Genomic DNA, 21,951 nt, shown 5'->3' with positions numbered 1-21,951 from the left:
GTTAAGTAATTCTGCCGGTCTCCTACTTTTAATATCATTAGTGCCAATGTGTACAACAATATCACCCTTTGTGCCCTTAAAGAATGATATCTGCCCTACAGCATCATCAACCTTTACCCCTGGCAGACATACCCTGGTCCTATTCCATCTATCCTTTTTGCACAATATGTTTCCTGTTTCCCTGACAATAGAGTCACCTACAACAACTAGTTCCTTCGGGACCAGTGCATTCTGTCTTGGGGGTTGCCTCTGTGTTGTGTGATGTTCAAGTGCAAGCTCTGGCATTGATGTGGGCAGCTGAGTGCTTGATGGGCCTCTCAATTTAAATCCTTCAGGGGCATCCACCCTGTCCTTCAAGTTCTCATATAAGCCCATAACAATTCCAATTTATATATGGCTAAAACAAAAGTAATGATGAACAAGTATGCCACAGAAAGGGATATAATCATTGAAGGTCAATAATTGAAAAGGTGGATTCATATACTTATCTGAGACAAGTCATTAGATGTAATAATGATAAATGGCCGAAAGAAGAATAAATTTTGGATGGACAGCATTCACGAAATATAGTCACATAACTGAGGAGCAATATTCAATTTCTCTGAAATGTAAAATAATGAACCAATGTAAACTTTCCATCATGACTTATGGATGTGAAACTTGGCAACTCACCAAAAGAATGGAAGAGAAGCTGAAAACTACAGCAAAGAATGGAAGAGAAGCTGAAAACTACAGCAAAGAATGGAATAAATTACATTAGGAATCAGACTGTTACATAAGAAGAGAAACACATGGATTAGGCAGCAAACACAAATAAAGGACATTCTCATCAAAACTAAAGAACTGAAATGGACTTGGGTAGGACACATAGCTTGAAGACAAGATGACAGATGGAGTAAGAAAATAACAGAATGGTACCCAAGGGAGCTAAAAGATTCTATTATATAGAATTCCCATTAATCTTTCATTACCTTCCAAAGGAGTCCCAAAGGTGTGAACATCACAAGGAAATAAATGAAAACTAAAGAAATTGGTGTGAATACTCCCTAATTAAACTGGCTAAAGGTTTCCCATATAAGGACAGTAGAATGGACAGCAGACAGTGGCATCCAAGAGAGTAACCTTCTTTGATACTTACATTTTATTGCCTGCTGCTGTAAACATGGAAATATGTTAAGAGTATCTCTGGACATTAACTGTGGTACTATTCTAAACAAAATCAATCAACAGTGGTCTGTGATGATCAAAAGAAAAATGCCAGCATCACTTTGCCTCCACTTACATTCGTTTGTTGTTTGGTTTTTAGGAGCATTAGCAACTAAGGCCATATTGCTCCGGGAATATGCGGTGGTCATTCCCTGACCTTTCCGTATTTGGTGGTGACGGGCTCGAACCCCGGTCTAATCAAGAAGCGTGTGCTACGCACTGCTGCTCCTTCCCACCTGGCTACGGAGGCGCCGACTTACATTCGTCTGAGACTTACCAGGCAGTGAGGAGAAAAGATATTTCTAATGAATGCTCATAAGTTTGATTTTAAGAATGTAAGTGATGGTGCCATGATCTAATCTCCGCAATAATACAGACAGAAACATATTCAGTTAGGTCATTAATGAGTGAAACGTTGCAGGCTACTAGTTACTAAAAATTGCAATTTTTGATCCAGCAAAGAAGTATCTTGGGATCAAGGTTTCTGTACAAAACTGTATGAACAGTTGCAATTCTGATATTCATTATCCCTTTCAGGAGTAAGCTCCCTGAACATGTGTAGATCCTGAGCAATGAGTTTTCTGCTTTGAATGGGCTCTGTGGAGCAAGTTTATTCATGAATTTTTGAAAATTTATGAAAATGTCATACATAAATGCTTTTAAATATTAATTTGTTCTTATTTTGAATTGATTACCAACATGAGAGTAAAATTACTGTAAAAAACAAAATCAGCTCTTTTGAAAAAGCTGATGCAAATTCTGATAACAAAATATTATAAAGAAACAATTAAAAATTCGTAAAAAACCCATTGTTACTTTTTTTTTATATATATAAAGTATTCTGAAATGTATTTTGAAAGTTTTATGTTACATAGTTTCAAAAAATTAGACAATTAGTTCAATTGACAAAAGCCTATGAAACCAAAACTTACCTCCTGTTTTGATATGATTGTTTAAAAACATCTAAGCAGTTAAAACAGTGGAAAGAACTGGGAGCGAAGACCACAGGTTTTGTGATAAACAAATCAACAGTCAGTTTCAGATATGAAAAAAAAAGGAAGGAAAGATATTACATTAAACAGAAATTAATATTAATTCCCATGATGCACTGTTGTCCTAAGATTTGGAAATTTTAGGTGTCGGAATAGTCATACTGAAGAAAGGTTCTTCAGTTTTTTTTTTTTTGTTAGTTATTGGGCATCGGCTTCTGTGGCTATAATGCACCTCCCAAGGGTTTTACAGTACTTTGATCCAAGCCTGAGGCGGGATTCAAACCCATGACCTTTGGGTTGCCAGGTAGGCACTTTGCCCACCCGGCTAGCCCAGTGGGCCGGTTCTCCAGTAATCTGACATTAAGAACATGAAAGCATTTGTTTTACAAAAACCATTATAATGGCTCATAGGCTCAAATATTACACCAGTTCATAATCTGTTGATAGTATGTGAGACAGGGATTAATTATATGTGATTGCATAAGTTAATTCATTTTAATTAACTGCAGAGTTCACTCCTGTTAATATTACAACACCTCACTGTTTCCTATTGTTCCCTATGAGGTGTTGTAATATTAATGACTGAGATATATCTGATAGAGATTTAAAAGCTGAAGTCTGGCCGGTCGGTCGGTTGGTTGGTTGGTTGGTTGGTTGGTTGGCTGGTTGGTTGGTTGGTTGGTTGGTTGGTTGGTTTGGTTTGGTTTGGTTGGTTGGTTGGTTGGTTTAGAGATTTCTTAGGCGCATCGGCAACTATGGCCATAGTGCACCAGCATCAGATGAGAGAGTTCAATCTGTGTTCTGGCAGGAACAACTTTATGTTGATTTTTTTTTTAAACTGTCATTCCACAGTTGTGGTATGACAGTTTAAAAAAATATTTAATCTGTAACAGTTTATTCTTAGTCTCAGATTCAGAACAGGCCCCAGATCTATCAGTGCCCTGTGCGAGATATTTTTGGAGCACCCTCTCCAACTTCCTATTAAATTTGTGCATTATACTTTTACTACTAACTGAAAAATACTTACTTTTTTATTTTAAAAAAGAAACAACATATGAGATCCCCTGAAGGATAGAATCAAATATATTTTTTATTCATTCGAATGCACAATAACTGAAATCCGAAATCTTCCAAATTGGGTGAATCGGAATGTAAGATTGGCTTCGTATCACAACTTTCAGAAGATCACGACTTGAGATTTACAACAAATCAGTGAATTTGAGGGGAATTTTGTGCCCCCTAAATTTTGGCACCCTGTGCGGCCACACTGCTCAACTGCCCCTTAACCCCTGCTCAGGTTGCCATAGTTCCTTTTATTGATGAATCAGCCATGATCAGATTTGTTTCATAACAGGAGGGGAAAGAGATCTTCAATGGGGCATTCAAAATCTGAGCACTGAAATGCAGGGCCTTGATAATCTGCATTGAGTGCAGGGCATTGCACTTAGAGAATTTGTTAGTATGAACCAGAGCTATATCAATTACGTTCTACATTGATATTAATATTTGTAAAAGAATATGAGAAGTTTACCTCAATATGATACATAGAACACTCTATGATACTCTCCAAAAATTAAAACAAAAACAATTAAAAAATTGAAAATCTTACATTACAGTAAGAAATAATTAACAGTAATTAAAAATCAAATGAACACAATTAAAAATCAATGTAATGAAATTAAAAATTAAGTAAAAAATTAATTAATTTTTTGCAATTTTTTTGCAAAAATTGCGAAACGATTTTCCTTCCTGAAGCTGACAATGCTTTTCGACCATATTTCGTGATCACAGGAATGAAAACTACCGAATAGGGATTATTTCTTCATGCATGCGAGTTAAAAAAAATAAAGGATCACAAGTCGGAGATTAGATATGGCCGGCGAACATTAACAGAATTCTCATGTAATTTAATTACGATGGTTTCTGCAATTAATAGTCTTGTATAATTACATTGGACACTAAGTATTTTGGTCTTGTTAAATGAAAAAATTATGTTTTTCATTAACGGAATGAAAGGCTAATTCTGATGCTGCTGAACGAGAAGCACGAACTGAGGCCGCATGTTGATTAGCATGAAAATTCAGAGTAAACAAGAAATTTGGTATCTTTAAAGGACCTGTTAAGTTGTTTGTGCCACATTTCAATGTATGGGACATAAATAAAGTATTTTTGATTTTACTATTGTTGGTTGGTGTATTTTTTTGCATTCTATCCTTAGCTTGTAATCTATTGTAGCAAGTGGGTAACCCCTGTTTAAGAATCTGCTGGTTAATATTTGTATTTCTAAGCCCAAAACAAATTCTGTCATTGAATATTTATAAGCATTGAGAAATTGATTAAAGATAATCGATCTTTTGTAGGTGAACGGGTGATAGCTGTTATAATGCAAAAAACATACCAGTATTTGTAGGTTTGTTTGTGATAGATGTTAAATTGAATTTTATTCACGTCCCAAGTAAGCGTGAAATTTAGAAAATTTAATGACTTAGTATTCATATTCTCCCTCCCCAATGTAAATTTGAATCTAGAATGAATATTATTAAACGAATGTAAAATGTCTTAGATAGTGCTACTATCGGTAATGACTAGAACATCATCTAAATACCTCCCAATGTATGTGATACGGGGTAGAAAAGGTGTCAAATGTATACGTTCAATCATTGAGAGATAGATCTCGGATATTACCTGAGGAGTGGGGAAAAAAAATTTATGTGATCTAGGACAAATTCAATTGCTTTTTGTTGGGGGTGATGCAGATATGGTGATAGTAGGAAAGGGTGCTACAGCTGTGACTGATTTGGATCCATTAATACATATCTGGGCACAATGGGAATTTGTTATTACATGTGCCACATACAGTTTTTTCATATTCATATTTCCTATTGACTGCTTTCCCCATTTACAAAAAAATAGTTGTCATAAGACGGTGAATATACAGCCCATGGATCTGGTTCAGAAATTTCTTGGAATATGTTGTCTATGTACATTCCAATATTATTATATTAACTCTTGCAGTCTTATCCCTCCGTAGCCGAGTGGTCAGGAGCGGGAGTGCAGTAGCACATGCTCTTTGCTCTTTGAATACGGTCGATCTGCCTGGACCAGCGTGGCAGATTATGGTCCATTTCCCTCAGCATGAATTGTTGAGGAGGCTTCCATCCTGCAGTGGGTTGATAATGGCTGCACTTTACCTTTTTTTTTTTTTTTTTACCAGCAGGTTTATTTTCCTTAGGCTTGTTACTATAGTTTCCTTTTAACTGTGGGTCAAAGTGATAGGGCCATATGGGATAAGTTGATAGGTTCTATATTTAGTCGGCATAATTTAGTAGTAGTAGTTTTTCCTAAGATAAAGTGGTGGATCATTTGATATAAGCTTTGAACAGCTGTTCAAAAGGTTCCTTAAGGATACAAGGATTAAGTTCCTTAAGGATTGGGTTAAGCCACTCAAGGGCACTCTTCCTAGAAGAATCATATACAGGAATGCCATGGTCTAGTCAACATCTGATAAGTGTATCTATTAGCACCCCATGTCAGGGTTGACATTGCACTAAGAATATTCATCTCTTTTTGGCAAGTAGTTTGGATATTTAGTACATGTTTAAGAAAACTAAGCTTACTATCCAGAGTTAGGCCTAAGAATAGGATGAGTTCTCAGTTGTAATTCAGGTTTAAGGTGTAACCTGCCTATTTTTACCAAAAATATACTTCAGTAGTTTTCTATCAGGAGAGATGATAGCCATTCTATGACACCCACAGTTCAATTTTATTGATTGCACATTGGAGTTTCACTCAATATAATTCATATTATATTGAGACTGGCATGAAATAAGGTTGCCAGAACATAGCTATGTTTCTACAGTAGCAGAAATGTTTTTGTTTTATTCTGCTGTAGCACTGATAACTAAGTTCCATGGAATTGCCTCTATTTGGATGAAACACTGGGAGAGGGCATTTTAATAATGAACTTGAAGAAAAGTACAGGTTTGTAGAAAGCTCTCGATTAGAAGTGGCAAATGTTCTCGTAGGCCAAGCAAGGATAAAGGGGTGGTTGAGGGGGAGAAGACAGAGAGTGGTAATCAATGGACAGTGCTCATCGTGGACTATTGTTATTAGTGGAGTCCCTCAGGGTTAAGTGTTGGGTCCATTACTGTTTTCTGTATTTATAAATGATATTGATGATGGTATATCAAGCTTAATGTCCAAGTTTGCAGATGATATGAAGGCTGGCAGGGTTGTCAAGGACACTACTGACACTATGCTGCTGCAACAGGATCTGGAAAGGTTGAGCAGGTGGGCTGAGAGATGGCAAATGAAGTTTAACATTGACAAATATAAAGTACTACTATGGGAAACAGTAACCCCAGAGCAATGTATCAACTCTGTGGTACTACACTGACAGTGGTAGAGAATGAAAAAGGACCTGGGGGTGGTTGTGCAGGCAGATATGAAGTTCTCTGAGCAGTGCAGACGGGCGCAAAAGAGTAGCTCATGGTGTACTGTCAATGATACATAGGAATTTTCTAGCAGGGATAAGGAGGTGATTATTCCATTGTATAAGGCAATGGTCAGGCCACACCTAGAGTACTGTATACAGGTCTGGAGGCCTCATTTCAAGAAGGATGTAGAGCTGCTGGAACGAGTAAAGAGAAGGGCAACAAGATTAGTGAATGGAACAAAGGGGGTGCCCTTACGAAGAAAGGCTTAAGTTTTGCAAATTACAGTGTCTGGAGACTAGGCACCAGCGAGGTGATCTGATAGAGGTGTATAAAGCCTTGAATGGTTTGAGCATGCTCAATGCTGATGGGATTCTTCCTCTTGCTCACCTGAGAGGGCATAAATTCAAATTGAGGAAAGACAGATATAGGATAGACGTGCGGAAATTTGCCTTTAGCCAGCAGGCGGTTGGTTGGTGAAACAGACTTCCATCCCTTGTCGTGGAAGTTGATAGCCTAAATAAGTTGCAGGCTCAGCTGGACAGGTATTTCGAACGAACAGAGGGGTAAAGTGGAAGTCTTTTTTTTTTTTTTTTTTTTTATTGGCTGATGCTGCATAAGCTTGCTTTCTTGCACCAAATGCCTCTACTAATGCTAATGCCAATGTGTAAATCTCAAACCACCTTAAAAACATCATGTGGTATCAAACACCATTTGGATACTGACACGTGCTATTACCAGTGATCTTTTTTAATGAAGGCATTTTTCCTTAAACTTTTATTTTTGCCTCAACTTTGACCATAAGATCTAAGGAGGATCTGTTTTTCTGAAAACCATATTGATTGTGATTCCAGATATCACTCAGGTTGTTTGTGGATCATTTTTTCCCGATGTTTATTTTGAGACAGAAAGTAAGAAAAAATCAGTTGGTAATTCTGTGTACATGGTTAGTCTTTTCCTGGTTTGGGAAAAGTCAGTGAGTGATGTCAAGCACTAGGGTAGTAACTTTCAGAAAGGATTTGGTTGAAGAAGATTAGCAAGGGATGAAGGGTGTTGTCGTTTAATTGATGCAATGTGAGATCAAATATTCTATCAGGACCAAGTGCATTGTTAACTATCTAATTAACAATTCTTGTAACACTGACATAGTGAATTATTGATTATACAGCAGTTTATTTTACAGCTCTCTGCTACTACATTAGTATTTTGAAAGGCTTTATAATACAAATTCACTGCATATACTTGGGTGAACCTTTCTGCAAAGCCATTTGCAATTTTTTGTGAGATGATATATCCTGCCCATTCCAATTGAGGATTGGTAGAGAAGTTGGTGTTTTGCCATTAAGTTATTTTGATTGTTTTCCAAATCAGTAAGGTATCTATATCTTTGGTAATTGTGGATGCAAACCCAATCCAAGAATCTTTTCTTGCCTGTCTTCTTATGTGTTGCACTTTGGCTCTAAGTCTCTTATAGTTGATGAGGTTATTAGTTGTTGGACATTTGCAGAACAGGTTCGATGTTTTATTTTTTACCTTTTTTGCATATGTACACTCTGTATTTCACCAAACATATTTTATGCAATCTATTTTAGAAGTAAAGGGGTAATAAGAATAATTTATTGATTTTTAGATTAAGTTTTTTTTTTTTTTTAACAAAAGTAATCATATAAATGTACAACAAATTAATGGATAGAATCCACCCTGATCTCATTTCCATCTTGGTCTATAATATAAATATAAATCTGCATTCATCTTTTTTTTTGCAACTTCACTAATACCTCTACATCTTAAATAGCTTGTGCATGGCAGTGAACTGAGTTCATTCTAATTTTTTTTTAAATTGTTTTGTAAATTTTTTTTTTTTGGCTGATACTGCATAAGCTCATACACTTGCTTTCTTGCATCACATGCCACTACTACTACTACATGATGATAGGACTATAATCGGTGATCACTGAATTATGATCACTTACCTAATACTGTGTTGGGCCACTGTTTGCATGGATAACAGCTGTTATTTTCCAAGGCACTGACTCCACCAGATATCAAGAGATGTCCGTAGGGATCTGAAGCCATGATGCCTGCAAGGGTTTTGTGTTGGAATAGACGGTTGCATGTCCATATGCTTCTCTACTCTTTCCAAAACATCTCACAAGTGTTCATTTAACTTGAGGTCAGGTGAATTTGGAAGCCAATCAAGATGGGTGATATCTTCACTGTGTTCCTCGAAACACAGTGTGAGCCCGATGACATGATGCATTAACGTCTTGGAAGATCCCATTTCTGTCAGGGAAAAAATGCAATGTGGCTGAATGCACATGATCTCCTAAGAGCTGCTGGTAGACCTCACCAGTGAAACGTTGGTCCATACACACTAGGGGTCCTAATTCTTGCCAGCAAAATATGCCCCGTATTAAGCAACTCCTGCCACCTGCCTGGACAGCAGGCACCATGCACAATGGTCCAAGGACTAGTGTTGCTTGTGCCACACATGAAGGCATCCATCAGTGTGTTGCACCAGGTATTTGGACTCATCCAAACAGCACTCATTTCCAGTCTTCCAGTGTCCAAACAGCGTGTTGTTGACACCACAGCATTTGCAGTCAGTGATGATGAGCGATGAGAAGAGGGTGTCTCTTGGGAAGTTGTTTGCTGTGGAGCCCCATATGTCTGAGTGTGCGGCACACTGTCATTTGGGATACGGTTCTTACATTCCCCATATTGCATTGCAATGTCAACTGCATACAGCGACCTGCTATTTAGCCCATTCAATGCACTATACCCTTCACTAACAACAAATATCCATCTAACATAATCCTTTACAGTGCTGTTGGTGGGAGGTCATTTGACACGTTGAACCCCATTCTTTGTAAGCATTAACCTCAGTGGACCAGGAGTAATTGATAAGGCATGCTGTTTCCAATATGGCAGAACTCAACATATGAACTCGCCACAATGTTTAATAAAGATACCACAACGTGTAGTAAAGATATCATGGAGTTTCAAAGGGGTATTTCTTACCCATTTGAAACTCTGTGATATCTTTACTACATACCATAATTGCTCCTCTAACACTCTGACTTACATGACCATATTCCAATTACCACTGCTCTAGCATACGAAGTTGTTCAGCTTTTTATACTGCGAACTATGCGGCATAGTCCATTAAGGATGGGGGGGTCATAATACAATGATTACTAAATTTATATTATAGACTGTGTCATTAATTATTTTGAAACAGAGATAACAGATGGTAGCACTTATATATTTCATGAAAATTCATTCACAAGTATATGCATTACTTGAAACGACCATGAAATGTGTGAGAGTGTGTGCACACTACCAGTGCCCACCCATGAAAATCATACACTACCCTACCATAAATATCCAGACACTGCATTTCTACATAACCTTTATTTACATGAAAACTAATAGCTTGTGGTGAAACCATTAGCTTTTTTAACAGCCTCTAGTCTCCATGGAACACTCTCCACCATTTTTGTAAATATCCTCTGATATTTTCTGCCATGTGGCCTTCAAAGCAGCAATGGTTCAGCTCTGTTTTTTTGAATAGTCTCTCTTCATATGCACCCAATGTTCCAATTCATCCCAGACAGACATTCTCTATAGAACTGAGTTCAGCACTCTGGGCTAGCTAGTTCAGTGCACGCAGCATGACATGGAATGTTGTCCTGCTGATACACGTATGGGCCTTCCATAATGTACTACTAAAACATAGGCAATGCATTACTGTTCAAGATATCTAGATAGACCTTTCCAAAACAACCAGCCAGTGGTCTGGGGTCAAACCATGAAAAACAGCCCAGACTATCATGCTGCCTGTACCAAACTTCATTTTTGGGATGACACAGGCCAGAACGTAGCTTTCTCTGGACACCTGCCACACCCAGGCATGCCCATCAGTTGGAAGACTATACCATGACTCATCACTCCAAAGAATGGCTTTCCATGGATCTACAGTCTATGAAAAGTGGGCTTACACCATTCTAGATGGTATCTGGCATTAGGTGGGGTGATTACTGGCATGTGCATGGCTGCACAATTGTGGCAGCCCATATCATGCAGCACTCTGAGCAATGTACTGGTACTATCATGTGTTGCAATCATCTCTCTAAGGACTTTTGTGAGCTACGACAATATCAACCTGAATTGCTGAGTAGTTTCTGAGGTTTTCAGGATTGTTTTTTTTTTTTTTTTTTTTTTTTGTAGTTTCAGCACCAGTCCACTCCATTTGCAGATAACATCACCACTCGCCAAAGGAATCTTCAGTGCAACTGAAATGCCATGTACAGAGTGATTGCTTGTGTGGCACCCTCCTAGGGGCATATTTATAGTGTATCCGACATGTGGTGCTTGTGTAGGATGTAACACATTAGCATTAGCATAGGCACATGATGCAAGAAAGCAAGCTTATACAGCATTCCCATTTCACTGATCCATTCATTCTAAATGATTGTCTAGTTCAGCCTTGAACTTATTTAAGCTATCAACTTCCATAACAACAGATGGAAGTTTGTTCCAGCAATCAATTACCCACTGGCTAAAGGCAACTGTCTGCACCTCTATTCTACAACTGTCTTTCCTCAGTTTGAATTCTATGCCCCCTCAAGTTTGTAATCTGAGCAAGAGGAAGAATTCCATCAGCATTTTAAGCCTGTTCAATCCATTCAAGGCCTTATACACCTCAATCAGATTGCCTTGCAGGTACCTAGTCTCCAGAATCTGCAATTTGCAGAAATTAAGCCTTTCTTCATAAGAGCACCCCTTTGTTCCCTTCAAAAGGGGATAATCACCTCCTTATCCCTGCTTGCAAAATTCCTGTATATCATTGACAAAACCCCCATGACCTACTCTGGCAGCCTGTCTGCACTACTCAAAAAACTTCATATCTGATGAGGCGCAATTACCCCCCCCCAGGTCTATTTCATTCTCCACTACCCTGAGTGTAACACCACATAGTTGGTACATTTCTCCGGGACTACTGCTACCCATATGCAGTACTCTGCATTTGTCAATAAAAAAAACCCCATCTGCTACCCCTCAGCCCATCTACCCAACTTTTCCAGCTCCTGTTGCAGCAGCACATCGTCATTGCTGTTATTAACAGTGACATATATACACACACATGAAATCTGAAAAGGATTAACATTAATAGTTAACATTAGCATTAGTAGAGGCATATAATGCAAGAAAGCAAGCTTGTGCAGCATCAGCAAAAAAAAAAAGAAAAAAAAAAAAAAACCTCTCCCATTTCACCCCTCTATTCGTTCCAAATGCCTATCCAGCTCAGCTTTAAATTTATTTAGGCTATTATTATTATTATTAAAATCAGTTTATTTCCCAAGAAACCTTGGGTCACCCCAGGACAGTTCTGTGCCAGAAGTGTGTGAATATTTACAGACTAAGGTGCAAGGAACACATGTACAATAAACAAGAGTACATGCGTGCTCGACCCCGGAGATTTACATGATTAAATATACAAAATATACAATTGCATGAAGACAAAACAAAGTCTTTGTCAAATATAAATAGGCAAGTTAAAAAAAAAAAAAAAAAAAAACCAGTCTGTCATGTCCAGGAGCAGGTGAGTATCATAGATTCATTATCTGGTAGCAGTTCTTGAGGATTTCCTTCCTGTAGAGCATGTCTTCACAGAACCTATCAGGGTGTATCCTAAATTTATTGAAGATCCGAAGACAATTGGCAGGAAACATGTTCCTCAGGGAATCAATGCTTGACAGTGTAAGGCACAGAGGGAGACGGGAGTCGGGGTGCACCCCTCGGGCCCGACATTAATGTGGATACTGATGGAGCATCAATTCAACCCGTTAGAAGCCGTGCAAGCATGAAGATATCTTTTGTCATGATGATATGTCTACAGGGAGTAGTACCCAGATTTGCCTGTAGGATCAATCTGGAGATAGGGGGTGGCCTACCACCCTGTTCTTCCATCTAAGCAAGCAGTAGCATTAGCATTAGTAGAGGCATTTGATGCAAGAAAGCAAGCTTATGTAGCATCAGCCAAAAAAAAAGGAAAAAAAAAAAACCCACTTCCACTTCACCCCTCTGTTCATTCAAAATACCTGTCCAACTGAGCCTTAAACTTATTTAGGCTATCAACCTCCACCACAAGGGATGGAAGTCTGTTCCACCAACCAACCACCCGCTGGCTAAAGGCAAATTTCCGCACGTCTATCCTACATCTGTCTTTCCTCAATTTGAATTTATGCCCTCTCAGGTGATTATTCTGAGCTAGAGGAAGAATCCCATCAGCATTGAGCATGCTCAAACCATTCAAGGCTTTATACACCTCTATCAGATCACCTCGCTGGTGCCTAGTCTCCAGACACTGTAATTTGCAAAACTTAAGCCTTTCTTCGTAAGAACACCCCTTTGTTCCATTCACTAATCTTGTTGCCCTTCTCTGTACTCGTTCCAGCAGCTCTACATCCTTCTTGAAATGAGGCCTCCAGACCTGTATACAGTACTCCAGGTGTGGCCTGACCATTGCCTTATACAATGGAATAATCACCTCCTTATCCCTGCTGGAAAAATTCCTGTATATCATTGACAATACTCCATGAGCTACTCTTGCAGCCCGTCTGCACTGCTCAGAGAACTTCATATCTGCCTGCACAACCACCCCCAAGTCCCTTTCATTCTCTACCACTGTCAGTGTAGTACCACAGAGTTGATACGTTGCTCTGGGGTTGCTGTTTCCCATGTGTAGTACTTTACATTTGTCAATGTTAAACTTCATTTGCCACCTCTCAGCCCATCTGCTCAACCTTTCCAGATCCTGTTGCAGCAGCATAGTGTCAGTAGTGTCCTTGACAACCCTGCCAACCTTTGTATCATCTGCAAACCTGGACATTAAGCTTGATATACCATCATCAATATCATTTATAAATACAGAAAACAATAATGGACCCAACACTGAGCCCTGAGGGACTCCACTAATAACATTAGTCCACGATGAGCAGTGTCCATTGATTACCACTCTCTGTCTTCTCCCCCTCAACCACCCCTTTATCCATAGCAGCAATTTGCCTCCAATGTCACACTGCTCCAATTTGTGTAGCAGTCTTCCATGTGCAACAGTATCAAAAGCCTTTCTAAGATCCAAGTATATAATATCAAAGTTATTCTCTGCATCCAGTTCTTTTGTGACTGCATCATAGTATCCAATCAAGTTGGTCAGGCAAGACTTCCCCTTAACAAAACCATGCTGTGTCTGAGCTATAACTGAAGTCTTGTCTAAATGATCCTGCAGTGCTTCTTTAACCAGTGCCTCCATTAATTTTCCTGGAACAGAAGTTAAACTCACAGGTCTATAATTACTTGTGTCAGCCTTTGATCCTCCTTTGTGAATTGGGGTCACATTTGGACATTTCCAGTCTATGGGTACCTCCCCTGAGTCCAAGGAAGCTCTCATAATTATGGCTGAGGGTTTGCTTACTTCCTTTGCTGCCTCCTTTAATATAACTGGATAGATCCCATCCACCCCGGGTGCCTTTCTTGTGTTTATCTTCAACAGTTTCTCCTCCACTTTACTCCCAGTTATTTCAAGATTCTGTAGCTTACTGCTAGAGTTGAATACACCTCTGGCATTCCCCTTGCTGAATAACTCCTCATGTGTGAATGTCGATGCAAAATATTCATTTAGTTTGTTAGCTACCTGAGCAGGATCATCAACAGTTGACCCATCAATATCAAGTGGACCAATCTGATTCATCCCCTTCCTTCTAGAGTTTACATAAGTAAAGAACTCTTTGCTGTTTTTCTTTGCATCCCTTGCCAAGGATTTCTCGTAATCTGCCTTCGCCTGCCTAACCTCCTTTGTAACTTGGTTGCATATCAACTTGTATCTATCATAGGCTTCTGTGTCATGTGTTAATTTGTAAGTATCCCATGCATTTTTCTTCTCTGCCATATGCCTCATTAGTTCATCTGACATCCATTTTGGCCTAAACCTTGAACAATATTTCTTAGTTGGTATGTAAAGCCTAGTAGCTTCCAAGATAAGTTCTTTGAATGCTTCCCATTTTGAATTTGCTGTTGGTAACATCATCAGTTGGTCCCACTGTATAGAATTTAAATACTGTCTCAGTCCATCGTAGTCGCCTTTACGGAAGCAATAACCCTTCCCTTTACCCCTAATGGTAGTTACCTCTTTGAGTAAATCCCACTTCAGCACACTGTGATCACTGCCACCTAGTGGTTCATTTATCTGCAGATTCTTAATGCATGAAGAATCACTGCTGATAATCAAATCAAGAGTATTACTCCCTCTAGTTGCCTCCCGAACATGCTGATGTAGATAAATAAATATTCACAAGTATCTCAGTTTAGTACTCTAAACTGAGATACTTGTGAAGGTATGAGGCAGGGGCAGATGACCAAATTTCTGATGCATAGAGAGGAATCAGCGTAATACACCTCAGGATGTGCCAAACAAGCAGTGGTGGCTGATGCACACCAACGGGCTCCTGACACACTGCCCAAAGAGCCGTATACGTCTTCTGCCTCATCCTGATAAAGTGAGGCTGAAAGGTGAGCCCAACATCCCAGGTGAGGCCAAGGTCAGTATGGGAGGTCACTTTTTGCACCGGCACCCCACTAACAAAGATTCGGATATCATTTTTGACTCTCTTCTTGGTTATCGGCAATTGCGCTGATTTAGAAGGGCTCAGAGATGCAGCCCAATTGTGGCAAGATAATTCCCCAAGCTCAATATCTGCCTAGAAGCTTGTTGGTTGATATCATGAATCTGATGATTATTCCTCTCATCAGCATTCAGCTGATGAGAGGAAGAATCCCATCAGCATTCAGCTTGCTCAACCCATTCAAGGCACACCTCAATCAGATCACCTCGCACGTGTCTACTCTCCAGGTGCTGCAATTTGCAGAACTTAAGCGTTTCTTGGTAAGAGCACCCCCTTTGTTTCACTCACCAATCTTGTTGCCCTTCTTTGTACTCATTCTGGCAACTCTACATCCTTCCTAAAATGAGGCCTCGTACCTGTACACAGGTCTGAGGCCCCGTTGCTTTGTATAATGGGATAATCACCTCCCTGTCCCTGCTAGCAAAATTATTATATATCTTTAACAACACTCCATGACTTGCCCTGGCAGCCCGTCTGCACTGCTCAGCAAAATTCATATTTGACTGCACAATTATCCCCATGTCTTTTTCACTTTTCACTTCCCTGAGTGTAGTACCAAACAGTTGGTATGTTTCTCTTCGGTTATTTCTACCCATATGCAGTACTGTGCATTTGTCAATGTTAAACTTCAGATGCCACTTGTCAGTCCATTTACCCAACTTATCTAGATCCAGTTGGAGTAGCATACTGTCTTTACTGTTGTTAACAACCCTGCCAACCTTTGTATCATCTGCAAACATTAAACCTGATATACCTTCATCAATATCATTGATAAATAGACAAAACAATAATGGGCCCAACACCGAACCCTCCACTAATAACATTTGTCCACAAAGAGCAGTGTCCATTGATTACCACTCTGTCATCTCCCACTCAACCATCACTTTATCCATTGTAGAAACGTACCCTTAATGCCATACCTGTCCAATTTGTACAGCAGTCTTTCGTGTGCAACAAAAGCTTTACTGAAATCCATGTATATGATATCAAAAGTTATTTTTGGCATTCAGTTCCTTTGTGACCACATCATAGTATCCAATCAAATTGGTCAGACAAGACCACATTTTAAAAAACCCATTCTGTGTCTTAACTATTACTGCAGTCTTCTCTAGATGATCCTGCAATGCCTCTTTAACCAGTTATTCCATTATTTTCCCCGGAATACAAGTTGAACTAACAGGTCTGTAGTTACTTGTGTTACCTTTTGAATCCCCTTTGTGAATTGGTGATACATTTGCACACCTCTAGTCCGTGGGGACCTCCCCTGAGTTCAAGGAAGCTCTTATAATTATGGTTAAGGGTTTGCTTATTTCCTTTGCTGCCCCCTTTAATATAACTGGATAGATCCCATCCACCCCAGGTGCCTTTCTTATGTTTAACTTCAACAATTTCTCCTCCACTTTGCTCTCAATTATTACAAAATCACTTAGCTCCCTGTTAGCATTTGATAAACTTCTGGCACTCCCCTCATTAAATAACTCCTCATGTGTGAATGCAGATGCAAAATACTCATCAGTTTATCAGCTACCTAAGCATGATCATCAATAGTCAACCCATGTATGTTAAGTGGTCCAATCTGACATCCCTTTCCTTCTAGAGTTTAAATAAGTAAAGAATTCTTTGCTGTTTTTCTTTGCATCATTTGCCAAAGATTTCTCGTAATCTGCCTTCGCCTGCCTTACCTCCTTTGTGACGTGATTTCAGACTAGTTTATACCTGCCATAGGCTTCTGTGTCACCTGATACTTTATATACTTTATATAGTTGTGTCAATCAGTCAGAACAAACTGTTTAACCATTAAAATATTGCTCAATGACAATTACTGGCTTTCATAAGTTTGGATGCCGATGTTATATTATACTGAAGTTTCATTCCAATATATAAAAAGTGAGTTTCATTCCAACATATAAAAAGTGAGTTTATATATAACACGTACATAATAAGTTTTTATGTTACTAAATCATTTCAAAATTGATTTTAAATGTCAACAGGAAAATATTACTGAAGGTTTTTATCTCCTTGAATGTAAATATACTCAATACCAAAATTACAAAACAACCTAAACAATGTATTAAATTCAGCACAATTTATATTTATGCAATATCACATTATATGTTTTATAGGATAATTTTATATAAAATTATAAAGAACAATTCAGTTTTATATCTACCAAATTTATGGATTTCAGCTGGTACAAAAGGACATTTTCTTCAAGCAATTCATACCGTTGTATATGGGATCGGAGTGGAGCATACAATGTTTGAACAAGCAGAATAACATGAGCACTTTGAAGGTTATCTTAATATTAAAAAACAACAAAAGAGCATATGATAAATCATATGATAAAAAAAACAATCTACATAATAAAAGTATTATATCAATCACTGCATTAGATCTATATGCTAAATACCTATATATAATGTGTACAAATATATACAGTGTGACCACAGTAAACCAAACTAATTAATGAAAGGGGTGTTTAAATTACCAAAATGTTTGGATCAGCAGGTTTTTAACATGAAATGCAACAGTAATAATTTATGTATATAAATTCAGAATGTATTTCATAAAATAATATTCATTCATTACTTAAGCCTTAAGCAAGCAGACCAATATTTTTGAGTCCCATATGTGCACTCAGTTACCCCACTGTGGTTTACTCCCATTTCTTGGTGATTTTTAGGGTTATAGTCTTAAAAATCAACAATAAAATTGTTCAAAATTGTTCACTTTCTGATGCCACCTTTATTTTCAATCTATTATGAATACAACTGTGAAAAACCAATTTTTCTTATTAAAAGAATATATTTTTTAATTTTTTAGTGCTTCAACAACTGGATGCCAAACAGAATCTTTGATAAGGTGAAACCATAAAGCATAAATCCTGCACACTTCAATAATTAGACATGAGAGATGTTACTAATTTTCAATTCTTGTTTATCATCATACGCATACAATTATCGAGAATAGGCTTAACTTGATCCTGCATTTTTTTCCCTGTTTGAATGATAACCAACAGAGATTTCAAGAATGTTTCTATGCAGAAATGACAAAAACCGCTTCTGTTAAAAGTATTGGGAGTTTCAGCTGTGTGAACCAAGTAGACAAAGATGAAGTTGTGTGGGGTCTCAAAGACCTTACATGCCCAACGTCAAGTTAATAAAGGAATCATAGCATTTTAACTTTTTTTCCACTTTGCCTAGTTTTTTCATTAAAACACAGTTGTGGGGCTCAAGTAAAAGCAGCATCTGTGAGGGCATGTTATTTTCTATAGCCCGTTTGATACATGTGTTAGAGCAATAGCATCTATATGTTTCACCGGCGCCTCCATAGCCAGGTGGGCAGGAGCAGCAGTACATAGCACATGCTTCTTGATTAGACCGGGGTTCAAGCCCGTGACCACCAAATACGGAGGATGCGGAAAAATCAGGGAATGACCACCGCATATCCCCAGAGCAATATGGCCTTAGTTGCTAATGTTCCTAAAAACCAAATAAGAAACAATAACAGCATGTTTCACCAAATTTGTGTGAATGACACCTTAACACTTCATTTTCCTTTCCTTAATCAAATAAGACACTATTAATAATTTTGATATCAGTATAAAAATTGAAATCATTTCTACACCTTTGTAAATACAATCTGTGGTCTCTTCCTGACATTTTGCTTTCTTGATTAATTCCCCAGAAAGATTAATATCAGTTCTTAGCTGCCTTCAACTTCATCATTCAGTCGCCCCCCCATTCTTAAATATTTTAGAATATCTCATTTTAATCATAATTTTTTCATCATGGTCTTTATAGCACTTTTAACCACGTTTTTCACTCCTGAAAAATGTTATTAGAAAATTTTGACAAATTTTTATTTAATTTAACATACTCAATTTGTTTAATAAATAGTTTTGCCTTAATCATGTATACTAGCTTATTTTTGAATTCAGCTGTTGTTGTTATTGTTTGTTATTTGGTTTTTAGGAGCATTAGCAACTAAGGCCATATTGCTCCGGGAATATGCGGTGGTCATTCCCTGACTTTTCCGCATCCTCTGTATTTGGTGGTGACGGGCTCGAACCCCAGTCTAATCAAGAAGCGTGTGATACGCACTGCTGCTCCTTCCCACCTGGCTACGGAGGCGCCCTTGAATTCAACTAAGGATTTAATAAGTCAAAACAATAAGTTAAAACTTAATAGTCCCACACAGCCAGTGTTATTGGTATCAAAAATTGATGACACCATTGAGAGCTATCATCTTTCAAGGGCATACAAAGGTGGTATTCTATTACATGTTGTTATTAACAATATTAAGAGTAGGAGAAATGTAAATTTACTGAACAAATATGAGACAATGCTGAGAAAGAGTTAATTAGGATTAAATTTGAAAGGTATAATTTGAAATTAAAAGTCAGGAACAAATTTGAAAGGGATTGGAATTCTGCCAACGCACAACAGAAGGGAGTACATGATGAGAGGTTTTCAATGGAAAGACTGTGAAGGATAAATGGGCTAGAATTTCCTCATAATAGGCTGTACTTGTGAACACATTAACTGTGTGTCATGATGCAAATGTGCCCCACAGGGTTGTTTAAATACATTTAGAGGGGATTAAAACCCCTGTGGTGACACGACTTTAGAGCCATTTTCTTCCTTTTTGATGGAACAAAAATTGGACATTTTTATCAAACAACCTTCACTAGCAGCTGACAAATTCAGCCACAATGAGAATAAAGCCCAAAAATATTCCTCCATTCCCCAATCCCAGGTCAAAATGGTTAGTTGTAAAAGCATGCAGAGAAAGTGTTGATAGGTGAGATTGTTTTTACAGGCCCACCAGCATAAACTTAAATAGAAGGGATGCAAGAATATTAGCCCAATGCTATTCAGGCAGTATTAGAAAGGTCAAAAAAACTAAAAGTTTGGGCTTGTGGGGTGGATATACAGACTAACAGATTAACAGCAGCAACAGGCAAAGGTGAAAGTATTCTTGCCATGATTCTATTCCAATAAGCAGCCTGCAAGGCAAGGTGTCAAGAATTACAAAGCTTGCTGGGGGTCCTCATGGAATAAGCAAATACATGGCTGTGATAGGGTAACAAAAAATAAAAACAGGTGCATGTATGCTCGTGTATGCACTAATGCCAGGAACATAGTAAACAAAGTTGGTGATGGTGAATACGAAGTGCTGCTTAAGTCATTAGGGATAGGGGATAGAAGTCTATCTGATTCAAAAAGGGAGCTAAATAATTTTGTTAACATTAAGAGGAAAGCGCAAGAGAAACTGTTGAAGCTAAAAATAAATAAGGCATCTGGGGCAGAAGGGATCCAATTATATTCAGAGCATCAATAAAAAACAAAATAGTTGAGCAAACCCTTAGTCAAAAATGTGAAAGCATCCTTAGAATCAGAGGAGGTCCCTATAGACTAGTGATATGCAAATCTATCTCCAATTCACAAAGAGAGTTCAAAGGGTGAAGTGTGTGATTATATATATGCAAACTTGTTCTATAAATTTCTGTTTCAAGGAAAATAATGAGTTCATTGTTTAAAGCAGCAATGTGGAACTATCTAGCCAGAAATGCAATTAAAAAGTATTCATAGCATGGATTTAAGGGGGTGATCTTACCTGACAGGATACCAAGTTGCAGTAATTTCCCCATCTCTCTTCCATCATGAAGGTTGGCTGATGTCTTTTGAGGGTATGATGGACATCATTGTGAGATCCAAACTTCCTTACATTTCGAGGATACAACTCTAAAACAGTGTTTGCAGGCCAGCCACTAGTTAGTATACCAGATCGAACCTAGGTAACTCTCTAGGAGGCTTCCAGATCAGCAAGTGTATAATCTTGCTACCTCTACTCTGCCAGATAGTGACTGGAGGGAGTTCGAGTAGTGTGTATGCGGGGGGCATTGTTGAGGCCACATTATATCAAGGATTACTGTTTCAAAACTTTTTATGTCAATGTTTGCTCAGATCATATCATTGAAATTATTCTTGTAGAAATGGAATCCTTTATTCCGCACTCCACTTTAAAATCTCATCCTTTATCTAAACCTTGGTTTTCCAATAAATGTGCCACGGCTGTTCAAGAGAAGAATGTTGCATATCGTAATTGGCTTGTTTCCAATTCTTCAGTTTCATTTTCTGCCTACACCAAAGCTCGCAACAATTGTAAAGCAGTTATTAATCAGTCCAAACTAGATTTTGAACAGGCTATGAGTAGAAAACTTGCTTCTTGCCCTAATGGCAGCCATTAGGTCTGGTCTCTTGCCAAGAGACCAGCATTCTGGTCTCCTGCCAAAGCTATTGGCTGAAACTTTCGCCCATCTCTGCTCCCAGCTGTCAAAACCAGATGGTTCTATTGTCACTTCAGCCAAGGATAAAATTGACTTGCTAGCATCCCATTTTTCTTCCAACTCGTGTATTAATGATCTTGGTAAAACACCTCCCATCATTTCCAACATGCTCCATTCAATGCCTCCTGTGGTCTTCCGTCAAAAGGATGTCAGAAGGATTTTGATGAATTTTGATGCTAAGAAAGCTCCATATCCTGATAGTATTTCTCCACTTGTTCTTGAAACCTGTGTTCTTGAACTTACTCCTGTTCTTTGCCACCTTTTTTTCACTTTCTTATTCC

General features: G+C 38.3%; 1 protein-coding gene across 1 annotated transcript in view; it reads right to left on the bottom strand.

Annotated features, from left to right (window-relative positions):
- The window catches only part of Cog7 (conserved oligomeric Golgi complex subunit 7), a 335,222-nt gene that overhangs the window by 137,181 nt on the left and 176,090 nt on the right, over nucleotides 1-21,951 (bottom strand). The window contains exon 14 of the mRNA XM_090382401.1: nucleotides 17,489-17,616. Coding sequence (XP_090238527.1) covers nucleotides 17,489-17,616 — 128 coding nt within the window. The remainder of the gene's footprint in view (nucleotides 1-17,488; nucleotides 17,617-21,951) is intronic.

This window comes from Mastigoproctus giganteus, chromosome 10 (genome assembly GCF_048544385.1).
Source record: "Mastigoproctus giganteus isolate SK-2022 chromosome 10, ASM4854438v1, whole genome shotgun sequence".
In the NCBI taxonomy this organism is placed as follows: Eukaryota; Metazoa; Arthropoda; class Arachnida; order Uropygi; family Thelyphonidae; genus Mastigoproctus; species Mastigoproctus giganteus.
This window is presented reverse-complemented; position numbering and strand designations above follow the sequence as displayed.